This window comes from Penicillium psychrosexuale (genome assembly GCF_028828465.1).
Source record: "Penicillium psychrosexuale strain IBT 29551 chromosome Unknown utg000004l, whole genome shotgun sequence".
NCBI lineage: Eukaryota > Fungi > Ascomycota > Eurotiomycetes > Eurotiales > Aspergillaceae > Penicillium > Penicillium psychrosexuale.
The window spans coordinates 4,030,234-4,044,058 of record NW_026643189.1 but is presented as its reverse complement, the minus strand read 5'-3'; the positions used below and the strand labels follow the sequence as shown (position 1 = coordinate 4,044,058).

The 13,825-nt window shown below is 49.7% G+C and overlaps 6 protein-coding genes across 6 annotated transcripts; 3 read left to right on the top strand and 3 right to left on the bottom strand.

Annotated features, from left to right (window-relative positions):
• Positions 1 to 716: 716 nt before the first annotated feature.
• Positions 717 to 1,607, top strand: N7518_007413 (uncharacterized protein; the record flags this gene model as incomplete). The annotated part of the gene is made up of 3 exons (XM_057188340.1): positions 717 to 906; positions 958 to 1,199; positions 1,263 to 1,607. The coding sequence occupies 3 exons, from the start codon at positions 717 to 719 to the stop codon at positions 1,605 to 1,607; spliced, it is 777 nt and encodes a 258-aa protein (XP_057040043.1).
• A 447-nt stretch (positions 1,608 to 2,054) lies between these two features.
• On the top strand, positions 2,055 to 3,240 carry N7518_007412 (uncharacterized protein; the record flags this gene model as incomplete). Its single annotated transcript, XM_057188339.1, has 2 exons — positions 2,055 to 2,083; positions 2,136 to 3,240. 2 exons carry the CDS (start codon positions 2,055 to 2,057, stop codon positions 3,238 to 3,240), a joined length of 1,134 nt encoding a protein of 377 aa, XP_057040042.1.
• A 540-nt stretch (positions 3,241 to 3,780) lies between these two features.
• On the top strand, positions 3,781 to 5,391 carry N7518_007411 (uncharacterized protein; the record flags this gene model as incomplete). Its single annotated transcript, XM_057188338.1, has 4 exons — positions 3,781 to 3,913; positions 4,055 to 4,365; positions 4,428 to 4,715; positions 4,768 to 5,391. The coding sequence occupies 4 exons, from the start codon at positions 3,781 to 3,783 to the stop codon at positions 5,389 to 5,391; spliced, it is 1,356 nt and encodes a 451-aa protein (XP_057040041.1).
• A 555-nt stretch (positions 5,392 to 5,946) lies between these two features.
• Positions 5,947 to 7,311, bottom strand: N7518_007410 (uncharacterized protein; the record flags this gene model as incomplete). Its single annotated transcript, XM_057188337.1, has 1 exon — positions 5,947 to 7,311. One exon carries the CDS (start codon positions 7,309 to 7,311, stop codon positions 5,947 to 5,949), a length of 1,365 nt encoding a protein of 454 aa, XP_057040040.1.
• Positions 7,312 to 8,122: 811 nt separating this feature from the next.
• N7518_007409 (Ras-GEF domain-containing protein) lies at positions 8,123 to 9,627 on the bottom strand (the record flags this gene model as incomplete). The annotated part of the gene is made up of 2 exons (XM_057188336.1): positions 8,123 to 8,728; positions 8,791 to 9,627. 2 exons carry the CDS (start codon positions 9,625 to 9,627, stop codon positions 8,123 to 8,125), a joined length of 1,443 nt encoding a protein of 480 aa, XP_057040039.1.
• A 553-nt stretch (positions 9,628 to 10,180) lies between these two features.
• On the bottom strand, positions 10,181 to 12,174 carry N7518_007408 (uncharacterized protein; the record flags this gene model as incomplete). The annotated part of the gene is made up of 4 exons (XM_057188335.1): positions 10,181 to 11,112; positions 11,178 to 11,520; positions 11,574 to 11,844; positions 11,930 to 12,174. 4 exons carry the CDS (start codon positions 12,172 to 12,174, stop codon positions 10,181 to 10,183), a joined length of 1,791 nt encoding a protein of 596 aa, XP_057040038.1.
• Between the last annotated feature and the right edge of the window lie 1,651 nt (positions 12,175 to 13,825).

The window sequence follows — 13,825 nt, the reverse complement described above, 5'->3', positions numbered from 1 at the left end:
CATTCGAGATACAGGGAGACATCCGGTCTTTCAGGTACAAAACAAAACAAAACGCGGGGAATACAGGGGAAAGAAGGGCGACTTGTAGCCGCCAACTAGTTTCAGCATAGTCGAATATCCTCTACTAACCACCAGTCATTTGGTTACACCGAGCCCTAGTTGAGATCCCAATGATAGAGGCGTAAATAACTAGACTTATTCTGGTTACAACCCCGATCTTGCGCCTAAGGGTCCCTGTTTATTGCCTGAATCGCACCAATGAACTCCCGCAGGATCTCTCCCACTGCAGAGATGGGGTAAAGAGAACCCTGCCGATCTCTTTGACCAGGACTCTAATTAGATGCGCACCATTTATGTGGTTCATGCAGACGTTTCAAGTCTATTCATAGAAAAAATACCATCGCCTTTGTTGGGAGTATACGTCTAGGCCGCTACACCTCAATAGCCATTCTTCCAGGTGTTTCTCCATTGTCGCCCCCATTCATCCGTTTCTTTTGTCTTTGTGTTTCATCCTTCTTTTCTTGTCCTCGAGTTGATCTCGTTATATTGCATTGTTCTATTCTTTCTTGGAATATCAAGCTTTCTGCTGGACAGTCGCTTTCTTCCCTCTTTTAATATCAACCTTTCCCCCAAGTCTGCTAGCAGACACTTCCCTATACACCCTCGACATCGAGTATCTACCATCCTTAACAAGTGCAGCAGGCTGTGCCTCAGTTATGATGACTCATTTGCGTGAATCCCTGGCCGGTCCAGGGTACGTGATCCTGAACGTCATTCGCGTTCTCAACATTATCACTTTCATGGACCTTATAGCTGCTTGTGCAGTACTTCTGGCAAAGATCGACATGCTGAACAGCTTCTTTTTCTTCGAGGCCGTGACCCACGCCGTGGTGGCTCTGGTCAGCCGTAAGTATAATCTTCCTTCCGTGTTTGTGATATAAATGCTAACGTTGGCAGTCTTCATGATCATCTCGGAGCTCCCAATACTCCAAAGCTATTTCGACCACCACTGGCCGATGTTCGGACAAGAATCTAGCTTCTACTCTCTCGGTGGGATCATGATGATCCTGGGAGTTTCGACACTGGGCAACCTGAACACCAAGGCCATGACCCAGGAGAACATTGGCCTGACTTTCTGGAGAATCATCATCTCCGCCGGCGTCCTGGCAATGATAGTCAGCGTGGTGAACGTCCTGGCAGTAAGTATCGAGATGAAACCCCCAATGTATCCTTGACCCAATGCTGACCCATTTTCCCAACAGAGTTACATCTTCAGCGACCCCGAGACGGGCGTCAGTGCCCGCCAGGTGCGGGTAGACGGCGCCGTCGCACCGCAAAAGGCAATGAGCCGGACTAGCAGCCACCGCACCCTTCATTTGAGCGTGAAGCGCGAGGAAACCCTGCCCACCTATTCTCGCCAGAACCCCGTCAAGCGTGCCACCAAGCGTCTCACCGGCCGGTTCCCACTAAAGATCTCCAAGCCCATAAGCCCGACACTCGTTGAGGAGAACGATGCCGCTTCCTCCAAGTACTCTCGTGACTCTGCGGAGATCCGTCCTCCCGACCTCGCACACCACCCTGCTCTGTACTCGGGCCATATGGTTTAAGCTGGTTGACTGGTCAACCTGATCGAGGACGGGAGGACGGCGTTTGGAAGGAAAGGAAGACTCGTGCTGATTGAATCAGAAATCCTGCGTTATTGCGATGGGCGCATTCGGCGCTGTTTTATTACCCCTGGTCTTTTGCTTCGGCTTGCTCGTGTTTAATTGATTTAATTGAGACATCTTTTTTTATGCAGCATTCGTAGGATGTGTAGATAACAATGGTAGATTTGAAGGGTAAATATTCCAAAATTAGAAGAGTATGGAGTAGAAGAAGTGTAGGTTGAGAGGGCAATGTCTACGGAGTAGAAAGGACGGGACCCACGTTGACGTTTGGCCCCGACTTCAATGAAGCTACGTTGGACATTCGAACACTCTTACACCTTTCTTTCATCGAATCTCGACTCAACCTGTTAGAGATTCCGATGAAGTAAGGTCCATATCCTAGCAAATATGGCTCCAATCGCAATCTCCTGGGGAACGTAAGTCTTGAAGCTCCCCACATCCTCCGCAATCCATTCTGACCGTGAATAGCGTTAAATCAGTCCTCATATTTTTCGCCCCAATCATACTTCCACGCTTAATCACCGCCTATCGAAGCCTGCGCGTATCCATCGCGAGTCGGCCACCGCCGCGTCCTCTGCCTGCTGCGCCCGGTCGAGCGCTGAACATATTATTCGGTGGCATCGTCTTCTTCCTACTCCTAAGCCTACCTTTCAACCCACACGCGCCCGAACCCAATATATTCTCTCAGACTCGCTCTCGTCTAAACACCCCTACCGATGTCATCTTCAACCGTCTCGCCCGGCTTCGGCCAGATAACTTCCTCACTGAAGCCGACAACCTCCTCCAGTCCAAGTTCACCTCTCTGGGTGCCCGCAAGGTATACCTGACCTATGGCCCCGACGCCTTGGTCTCGTGTCAATACTGTTCCTTTGACAACCTATACACATACCTCCTCTACTACCTCCCATTCCACGTGTTGTTACCACACTTGGCGCACCTGCTGCTCCTAGGTGTGGCCACATCCGCGCCCATCGCAGGGCGCGAGGCTTCCCGCTGGCGCATCAAGTTCACCCTCGCCGGACTTGTCCTCGCAGCCATCGACATCTACATTATGGCCACCTACGACGCGGTCCAAAGTGCGCCACGCTCTGTGCGCGCGGGCCAAACACCGCCCTCCGGCATCTACAACCATATTACGCTCCTGCGCCCGCTGGCCTTTGTAATCTGCGATGTGATCTGCTCGGTTGTGCTCTGGCTCTCCGCGACTAACCGGTTCTTTTTCAAGCCGCCCTCGACCGTCGAGCAGATTGACGAGGCAGTGTCGATGGCCGTGCAAACGCTCATGGGCGCAAACTCGAAACTCCATGCCGCGAGCGTTACCCGCAATGCGGTGGTACGGGATTCGACTTTGAAGAATCGCGACGATTTGTATTGGCGGACTATGGTGGCTTCCGAGAACCCCACTCAAGGGCCTGGAGAAGGTGGGGAGCAGATCCTCAACAATATATGGGAGGAGGAAGAAGTTGCTAGGGCTATGTCGCGGGCGATGGCCGGACATGGTGGAATTGATTTGGCTCAATTGGGAGTCAATGCCAATGATTTTGTGCGACACGTTACAGAGGGATTAGAATGAATATCTGTACTCCGTATCTAATATAATCGTACAGCGTATATGTAGATGTCATTATCCCATTTCTCATCTCCCCTGCCAAGTGTCAATAAATAGACCGCAAATGGTAAACTGTTGACACCAACATCTATACTCCCAGAATGCAACAAAAATCAAATCTCCAAATCTCATTCCAATCTCAGCTCGACAATTTACGTGCATGCACTTCCATCCAATCAACAATCTCGACACTCAACATTTAACGAGGCGGTGAGTGGATGATCGTGAAGAGATGAAACGAAATCACCACGTTCCCCCTCTATTCCCTCTCCTACAAAAAACATTTTCTTACACTCGCAAGCTGTTGCTTTTCCTGTTCCTGGTTGAACGAGTCAAGTCAAGAAGTAAATAAGGGCTTAGATGAGGCAGGTCCCACATCTATTTCAGCATTGATCATTTTGGCTTGATTCCCCGTTCTCGACTCCCCGACTCCCCCGACTCCCGGCCCTCTTCTCCCTCGGTGGAATTTCGAATCTCCTCCACACTATTGGTGCTCTCTCCACCATGGCAGACACAATTGTGCCGTCGAAACAAATATCAGAGCTGAAGGGACGCAATGCCTACGTTTCCTCTCCTAGTGGTTTACGACCGGCCAAGGAGACCACGTTCCGTGAATGGGTGGTCACCAACCAGATCGGTATGAAGAAACACCCCGGTTTTTGAACTTACATGAAAATGAAGGAAATCAAAGCTGCACAGAGTCGCTGCGCTTTTAATTAAATCCCAGCACATGCGAAATCTAATACGAGTACCGCTAACACTAATTGCTTCTCTACAGGCATCTCGTTGACCACTCTGTCTATGTTGCTGGCTCTTCATAACCTCTACCCTTCACTCCGCCCATATACCCAGCCATTCTTCCAATTGTCCTATTACAACGAATCCTCGGACTCCTACGTCCAGGGCTGGGACGATGTTTACTTCGTCATCAGTGCGGCTATCGCACTTACCGGTATCCGCGCTATCGCCATTGAATGGTGCATGCAACCATTGGCCCGCGCCTGTGGTTTGAAGCGCAAACAGTCGGTTCGCATCGCTGAGCAGGGCTGGCAAGCTATGTACTATTCGTTCATCTGGGGAGTTGGATTGGTGCGTTCTGCCCGAGATACCTACCCGGGAATATATAACTAACCGCTGGTTCGACCTTACAGTATCTCTGGAAGACGTCATACTACTGGGGCGATTTCGCCGCCATGTGGTCGCAGTGGCCCGCCCGTCCTTTGTCGGGCTTGATGAAGTGGTATCTTCTCGTTGAACTGGCATTCCTCGTGCAGCAGATCTTCGTGATCCACGTGGAAGAGAGACGGAAGGACCATGTTCAGATGCTTTCCCACCACATTATTACCTCTGTTCTCCTGAGCTCTGCCTACATCTACGCTATGTACAATGTGTCCAATGTAGTGCTATGTCTCATGGATATTGTGGACTTCTTGTTACCGGTTCGTCAAGTACTATTCGTCAAGCACTGAACAGCTACTAATACCTCCACAGTTTGCGAAGATCCTCAAATACTCCAAGTTTGAAACAGCGTGCAATGTTGGCTTTGGCCTCTTCATGGGTACATGGTTAATTACCCGACACATCATCTACCCCATGGTGTGCTGGTCCGTTTATTATGATCTTCCCCGCCAACTTACCTATGGCTGCTACACCGGTTCGACAAGCGAGTTCATCTCAACAGAGGCACCGAATGCCTTCGCGTACATGTTTGCTCCATACTTCAGTTTGGACAACCCCATCTGCTTCAACCCCGCGCTCAAGTGGATTTTCTTATCATTCCTGTTGTTCCTTGAGGGACTGTCTATTTTATGGTTCAGCATGATTGTCCGTGTTGCTTACGGTGTGATTTGCGGCGGTAACGCCGAAGACACCCGCAGTGACGAGGAAGACGAAGCGGAAGTTGAAGACCAGCCCACATCTCACGTCCCAGCGCACTTGACTGCCAGAGACGGTGCCCCTACCGACGCACTCGAGACCGGAAACGCCCCGGGCTTGGGTCGTCGGCGGTCCAACGGCACTGCCTCGGTGCGGGCGCGCGGCCGTGGTCGTGTTCCTTTCGATCCGAGTGATCGGAAGGCTCTCTTAGGTCGGATTGGATGTGAAAAGCCTACGTAAATGCCGGCTTTCCATTTATGATTTTCCTTTGACCAAAATTTGATGACTCCCATACGAGTTGCTCCATAGCATGCCATGCCTTTGTCACATACCCCGTGCCGTGATGTCCATTTCCGGGTGTCGGTGCTGGCCATGCAATGGAGTCCCGAATTACGATGAACTGCGATTTCCAAGGTTAGTTTGCGGCACATCCTTCAGTCTGCTTGCCGGGTCTTATATCCACTTTGTTTTTGTTTTTTGATTTCTTATTCATACTCATTGTCATGTCGCCATTTGCCGGCTGGTGTCGGGGGGAAGGGGGGTTGGGGGGTTGGGGGGTTTCCTGCTGCGCTTTTGTTGCCGTGATGATCTCTACGGACTTGGAGTTTCGCTCTAGAGATCCACACAATAATAACCAATGGAAGCATTTGGCCTTGTACATGTATTATAGTGCCCTGTCCGGTACGGACTTATAGATTTCCCCTAGAGTGAATACGGAATCTAGCGTTGCCTTGAACAACCCTAATCCGCCCATCACCTTCACCCAACCCACCACCTAGTATATAGCAATCTCGCCTAGTGAACATAGTCCCTAAGCGGCGGCTCCTCACTCCCACTATACCCATACAACAACACATCAAGCACCCCAACCACATCCGACACAGCCTCCATGCCCAAAAAGTCATCCACATCCAAACCAGGCGCAAGCGACTCACCACAAACAGCATCAAGATCAATCCTCTCCAACTTCCCCGGCCCATCATGAACCAAAGCATCAACAAACAAAGCATACGCCAACGGATTAAGCAACAAAGACGAATGCGAATACAAACCGCCAGCAGCACGCCCCGCACAAGCAACCTGCACCTGCACATTCGACACGCCCACCCCACGCACATCCGCCAACACCGCAGAAGCCCACCCCCCACTCTGCGGTTGCACAATGGCGTCATGCCCAGAGTACACGCTGGTCGTCGGCACAAACGCCGAATCCCCATCCCCACCCCGCAGAGCCCGAATAAACCGCGCATCATACCCCTGCTGCTGCACGGCGGGCGTACAAAACGGCTCCGCGAGCACGCACAGCGTCGCAACAAGCGTCCCGTGGAAATCACCACTGACAGCCATGAAATCGCTGACCGCGGCCCGTGTCGACGGCCAGTATTTCAGCGCCCATTGCACGTCTACGCTGCCTTGTGACCAGCTCAGTACCCCGATGGAACGCTCCGAGAGTCCGGAGATGTAGTTTATCGCGTAGGCGACGTACTCGGCGTTGCTTTGGATGTCGCCTAGCGAGGTGTCTGGGATGTTGACCCATACTGGGTCTGTGTGGGGGTTTGCGGCGAAGAGCTTCGCGTAGTTGAAGTAGTAGGTGCTGCCGGCTGGGTCGGCGGTCCCGGGGACTAGCAGGACGGGTATTTTGCTGTTCTTGCCGTAGGAGAACGTTGTCGGGATGTAAATTGCGCTGCGGAGGGTGTCTTCGGGGATGTCGTAGGGTGCGTCCCCGAAGGATCTTGTTGGGTGGATTCGTGGACTAGGGGTTTTTGTGTTGTTGTTGGCTATAGAGTTTATTTCGTGGTTTGTTATGCCGTCTATTATGTCGAGGATGGTTGTTGGGACTAGACCTAGGGATACTGTGTCGATGGCATTCTGGAGAATTGTTTGGTTGTTGTGTGGAATTGAGGCGAGGACCGAGAGGCCTTCTCCGATTGTTGAGACGGGCTTGATTTTGCCTGTTGCTATTTCTGATATCTTGGCTTCGAGCTCAGATAGCTTTTGGTATATTTCCGTGCTAAAGGGAGCATGACTTGCGGATGTGTTGGATAGTCTGTTAAATATATCTGGGACATCCTGGGCTTCTTTGGATGTGTATGAAGGCACTGGGCTGCCGAGTGATGCTGTTATAAAGAGGAAAAACCGAAACACTTGGTAGCAGCGCATTGTGATGCCTAGCGCCTCGATTAGGGCTGATTATCCACCCGCGGGGGTGATCCGGTGAATGCTGACATTTTATACAAGAGATATTCCATCGGAGCTCAATCAACATCACTTTCGCACTATATCCGATGGCTTATTAGATCTGAGTTTTTATTTCAGCGCCAGATACACGTCTATGTATATCGGATTCCACTCTTCATATTTCGGGGACATGCAAAAGTACCGTCGATCTTTTGAATATTTGGCATGGAAAACTCTAAAGTGTATAGAGGTAAGGCCCGTCTGATGCTTGATCGTTCCCATAACGTCCGAGCACCGGAGTTTCTTCTGTGTCTGTGTATCCCGAGATATATAAATCAGCCCGTGGAGGGTCTGCTGCTACCTCCTTCTGAAGAATAAGATCGACAGTCAACACCGAGCCATGACGCAATGGATTATGGCCAAGAGGGGCCTATGTTCACCGCAATTGCATTTCAAGCCGGGAATCATTCCTAATCTGTTGTGTGTTGCAATTTCACATGTCTCCACCGAAAAAAAGTACAAAAGCAACTTCGTCCATGCGAAACTCTCGAGTACGCTCATCTGCCAGAGCAGTAGCTAGAAGGTGGCCATATTCATCCTGTCAAGCTGATAGTTATGATTCTTATTGCTTATATTGTTCTGCTTCCCTTGGAATCTCTTCGTTCCTTCAGTTTAGAAAAAGCGTTTGGGTTAATCGTTGTCCGAGGGCTGAGTGTCCAAGCGAAGAGAACGTGGACTAACTTCAGTTTGAATTCAAAACGAAGAACACTGAATTAAATTTTGTATTAACATATCAATCATCCAGGACCATGCACGCGACTACCATAGACGCGAACATGCCTCCTGTGGGGGTATATAAATCCCGGGGTCTATTTCCAAGATCCCGGCCTCGAGCTTCCAGCTGACAACTTTTGTCCCACATGTTTTGTAAATCAACAGCGGATTGCAACTGAGTTGCAAGATATTCCTGCAACTCAGGCACGGGTCGTAACGAGTAAGGGGCTTCTTTTAAACGCTGAATCTCATGGATGGTTGACGCTAGCATAGTATATTTTTGGAAATTGATGAGCCCTTCCGGCGTCATGGCTGGGTTTCCATCTTCGATGAATGTCAAGTCTTTCAAGAACAATCCTGTTGAATGGTTAATAATCGGCAATTTCAACGGTTCACGAGAGAACTGACCAAGGAAAGGCACGCACGGTGCCATTGCAACCCGTAACGTGTCACGGTAGGCCTGGTAATTGTGTGCGCTGCATGTCATAGCTTGCAGGGGCCTTAGTGTATTGCAACTACGTTCGGTAACCATTGCCCACGTGCGGGCAAGCCGGTAGATGGGTGCGCTTTCCATGCCTGCCAGGATAGAGATTACCGCTGAGTAATTACGGAGTTGATGACATGTCTGGAATAGAAAATTAGCATATTGGAATAATTACAAGGGTCAGGCTAGAGATTACAACGTACGTTGGCCACATTGACCAAATGCCCTATCACTTGGGTCCGCTTTTTGACATCCGATTCTGCGAGTATTAGGGTGCCGACCCAATTAGAGAGCTGATTGGAATACCGAATCAAGGCTCTGATGTTTGGAGCTAGCTCGGGCGTATTGGAGCTGTCCTTCATTTGCCAGTTTTTGTTTAGCAATTCATCTCGTTGTACTTTGCCGAACATATGTGCTTCCATGATAGTCAGCTGCCGCGCAATTTCCGTTGCATCGATTTTGAGGAATTGGAGCTTGTTTAATTTGCGTGGTAGAATAGGTTTTGGTGGATTGGATATTGATGATAGCGATCTTTTGTGGCACTCGAGACCCGCAAGTCGGCGCTGAATGACTGTGAGAAGTTGTTGTACGGCGCTTGCCTCGGTGGCATCCGTGGCGCGCTTGGCGAATGACTGCAGTATTCGCAAATTTCGATCTGTATCAATGTCTTTTGGCTCAGACCAGAAATGCTCGAGCCATTGCTTCAGAACATTTATCACACGCAATCGTATCAGCGGCTTTATCTGAGTCGTCCATTCTGTCGTCTCGGTGGCGTTTAATTTTGGAGGCGAGCAGTCGAATCGATCGATGAGGAGCTCAATAAGCTCTGCTGCAGCGGTAAAATACTTATAAGTGGCGAGGAATACCCGGTTGAAGGCACCGTCGAGCTTGTCGTGGTGCGTCAGATTTTCCACCAGCGCTGCGAGGGTTCCGGCCCTAACAACCTCCACGCTGCCCTGGTATTGGTAGACGAGTTTCTCCGGAGATGTGATGTCGTGAGATCCCGAGTCCCTCCGCTCTTTTGTCTCTGTCTGATCCATCGCGACGGGAAAGCCATGGAAGGATTTAAATCAGGTGTCATTCGAACCGCACGGTCGCTGTGGTCACATGGCATTGTGTCTGAACTGCGGTCGAGGCGAGACCGAGCGATTGATAATGTTTGGGTAGTGGGGTACTCCCAGTGCTAACGAGGCATCCACTTATAGTACTCGGTAGCTCTCACGTTAATTTCTGGTCCTGCGAAAAACCCCGAACCATCATCCGACCTCGGATACGATCAGCAACCGATCATCGGAATTTTGCTTAACCGCCCCTGCCACGGACCGCCGCTAACCGCTTTGGGCCACGATCGGAGAGTTTTGAGTTATCTGATCCGAAACTTACTGAGAACCTTGGACGCGACATGTTTATTGGTAGGGAGGGGATCCGCCGCGTCATTTATTTCTCTCTCGTGCACGCGGTCGGAGCCCACATGTGGAACTTTTCAAGGCTGAGGCCGTTTAATTGTTCACGGGATTTATTTGTTCCCGACTACTATAGCAAAAGGTGGTGGGTATCATTCAGGGTCGCGTAAAATTATTATCTATACAAGTTCTAAAAGACCGTACCCCTGACCTGCCGCTTTTTCTTCAGATTGATATCCTGCATCAAGAATGTCCAAGGAATCGCCAGAACTATAATGCCAGTCCCGACAGAAAGTAGTCGAAGTTCGGCATAGGCGTAGGCCTTTTGAATAGCAAACCGAGTGGCGGATCCGACTGGATAGCTCAGTTGCGTGACGAGATCCTCGTAAATGTTGTTCAAATTTGATAATTCCGATTCCGGGAGGTATCGAAGAAGGGCTTTCAGGTATGTGTTTTGCCAGATGACGGTACTGATGGTAAGACCCGCACTATCGCCAATAGTGCCAACCACATTTAGCACGGCGAGTGCTGTAGCGACATGTTGGTGGTCGACAGCCGCCAGGATAGCAAGCTGCTCAACAAGGATGAATGTTGCACCACCGATAGCGAGGAAGATTTGGCACATCACCTGGTAGCCAACATTTACATTAGGCTGGCGGAAGTATATCATTAAGCCCTGTGCCAACATATAGAGCGGAATTGCAATATACAAAGTCCACTTGTAGCGGCCAATTCTCCGGATTAGCCAACCAGTGGCTAGTAACAGCACACCAGAGACCATGTCGAAGATATTGACGATATAGTTGGAAGTGGTAATGGAAAGGTTATTGTTGACTTGCAGCCAGGACGTGAAGTAGTAGCTCCAGCAATAGTTCGACAGCTGATAGGTTGCGTCCAGGAGTACTGCACCGATAATAGTGCGGTTGGTAAGAAGTCGCCATTCGAAAAGAGGCACTGGAGCCAACCACCTCTCCCAAATAGCGAAGAAGAAAAGTGTGCAGAACCCGACGACAAGCATGGCAATAATGTAGCCAGAAGCCCACTCATCGGGGGCGTAATGGGCGAGGTCGAAGGGAAGCTCAAATAACACAAGACCAGCAGTGAACAGGAAGACTCCAAAGACTAGTACTCTCATTAGAATTTGCGATCTCACGTAGAGGATAGGAATCGACAAGTAGAGAACTTACGATCAAACTCGACAGTCCAATGCTGGATGCTTTCGAATACCGTGCGGCCACTTGGTCTCTTGATCCGGTAGCCTTCTTTCTCCGCCTTGTGCAGGTTGTACTTCAGCATAATGTATAGCGGGGCCGCCACTACAGGAACGACGATTGCCCAGCAGCCAAAGCCCCATTTCCAAGAAATCTTGTAGTAGAATTCGTCCGCCACCTTGGGTCCCGCAAATGCCGTGATAATGTATGGGGAGGAAGTGAACGCATACGCGAAAGCACGGTTTCTCAGTGTTGAGACGTCAGCTGTCATAACGTCTATTGCGTATTCCATACCGTAGAAACCGGTATAGTAGAAGACCTTATATGCCCGTCAGCATCCGTAATAAACACCATGTCATCGTTAGAACTCACGTTGGCGGCGCAGTAGATCTCAAAGGTATTGCAGGTAGCCATGAGAACCAAGCCGATGGTTAAACATATAACCATCAAAAGAAACCCTTCCGCTCGACCCCATACATCCATCATTTTTGCGACAGGTAGGTAGGTGGCAGCTGCAAAGACATCACCCAGAGCTGTGGGAACCGCGGATAGCGAGTGTGCTTTGAATGAACTTGTCACATAGGGATTCAGAGTAACGGTAATTGTAGATTGAAATGCATTCGCGAAATAAAGGAACCAGATGCTATTGGGGCCCTGATATTAGCGTATGCCCGAACATTTGTCAATGGTATCGGATACGCGGCACAAAATAATACAGGGAAACATACTTGATGAAGACTGCGATCAATGTACCTCTCGACCAGGTCATGGTCACGGCCTCGACGTCTTGAACACCATGCTGCGCACTCCCATCCGGTATCTCCTCGAGTGCCACAGAACTGGTGGGACTCCGAGTGCCATCTTTACGATCACCGATCGTGTTCTGTTGTGCGAAGGAGTCATTTTCATTGTCTTCGGTTGACAGCCGGCGGAACACGATACGTGCTCTGCGGATTAAAGGGCGAACACCCATAATGGTTGACTTTAGAAGTCCAAAGTTGATCAGGTTGCACTACACGTGAAACAGTAGGGAATCATTGCCCTTATAGTAAACAAGCACCGAAGTCGGGTTTCGTATTTTTACGGACTAGCTGGAAGCCAACCAGTCAAGTACTCTATTCTGCAGGGGTTGTGGAGATTCAATTGGATCATCCCCGAGCCCTCTCCACTGGCGCTTAACAGAAATTCAATAAAAAGAAAAAGATAAGATCTTTCGTGCTCGTGCGTGCGTTCGTGGGCCGACCCACGCCACCTTTCCCTCGTCGATCGGAAATTGCACATCGTGCACCGAGTACCGAGTATCCACTGCTGAATTCTTTCGATCCTATCACAAATAGTTGCATGATTAATGCAAAGGCAGGAAAACCTAAATCGGGGAAATTCAAGGCACTTTATGTCTAAGCGAGGACTTTTTCACGTAACAGTTTCGCCCCCAACCGCAATATGTACCTCGCTTCTCTAGACTCTCCGCCAAGAGTTGACTAGGCGTATAGAGCTGATGAAATTATGCCATTCTATGAAGGCATTGGCTGAATTGTGCGTACCTGAGCGTGGAATATCGCATCGTTTATTTTGCCAATCCTTGTGCGATTTCTTCCACAAGTACCAGCCAATTAGCTAGAGTGTTGACTCTGTTGCTCCCAAGGTATAGTTTTCAAAAGGTTCAGTCACGAGGACAGATGACGAACATTGCCCAAGCTAGTCAACAAAGCTATAGAGTCATGGACCTATGTATGCGCATTCACGGTCCATATGTGACCATGTTCAGCTCCTAGCCGGCTTCCCGATGATATCTTCCCTTTGTTTGAAAAGCAGACATGAATATCGAAACAGCACTCTGAGGGCAAGGAAGAGCTTGAGAAATTAGCTTTCATCATATCCCATATAGGACCAAGTTATGTTATGGCTGTGAACTATCATACGTTCTTCCTGAATCTTGGAGTCCCGCCAGCCTCCGGCGGACACGCAAAATGGGAGGAGTCAAAGGGAACGGCGAATTGCAGGCCGAAATGCCTTTCCGCAATGTCCTGAAGGGCATCAGTCCATCGCACTGTCCGTGTGGTACGTCCTCATAACCTTAACGGTACTATTGTCGTACGTGTGTTCATATCGGAGGACCGTTATCGGCTCACGTCAAGTATAGCGTTCAGTAGCGGGTTGCAGATGAGGATGTCGCATAATAAATCTTGGGCCACAACAACAATACCGAAGGCACTTAGAAATGAGGTACCAACGTCTCCCATACGTGCTCCTACTCATAGTACCTGTAAGTCCTGCTTCTTGAGAGGCCAATAGCTCGTCCCGTTTCATCGAGCCAGCGAGCTGTATGTCTGCAAACTTTCAAATCTCCTCAGAATTCAATATTGGAAAGGCACCAATACTTGGAGAGTATCGAAAGGCTTAAACATGGTATCACACGTACTTTGACCATCCTTGGAGATGGATTAGGTTGTGGTTAGAATAGGACAGGGCGGCAGGGAGAGTAGTTGAAGGAACCTGTAAAGGTGGAAAGAGAAAGCAAAGCATGGGAAATGCATTAACTACAAGGAATTCAAGACCTCGAGTGGCCTTCGTGGTAGAGGCCCAAGTAAGAGAGGCTTTGCGGTGGTTACCGTATGTGACTC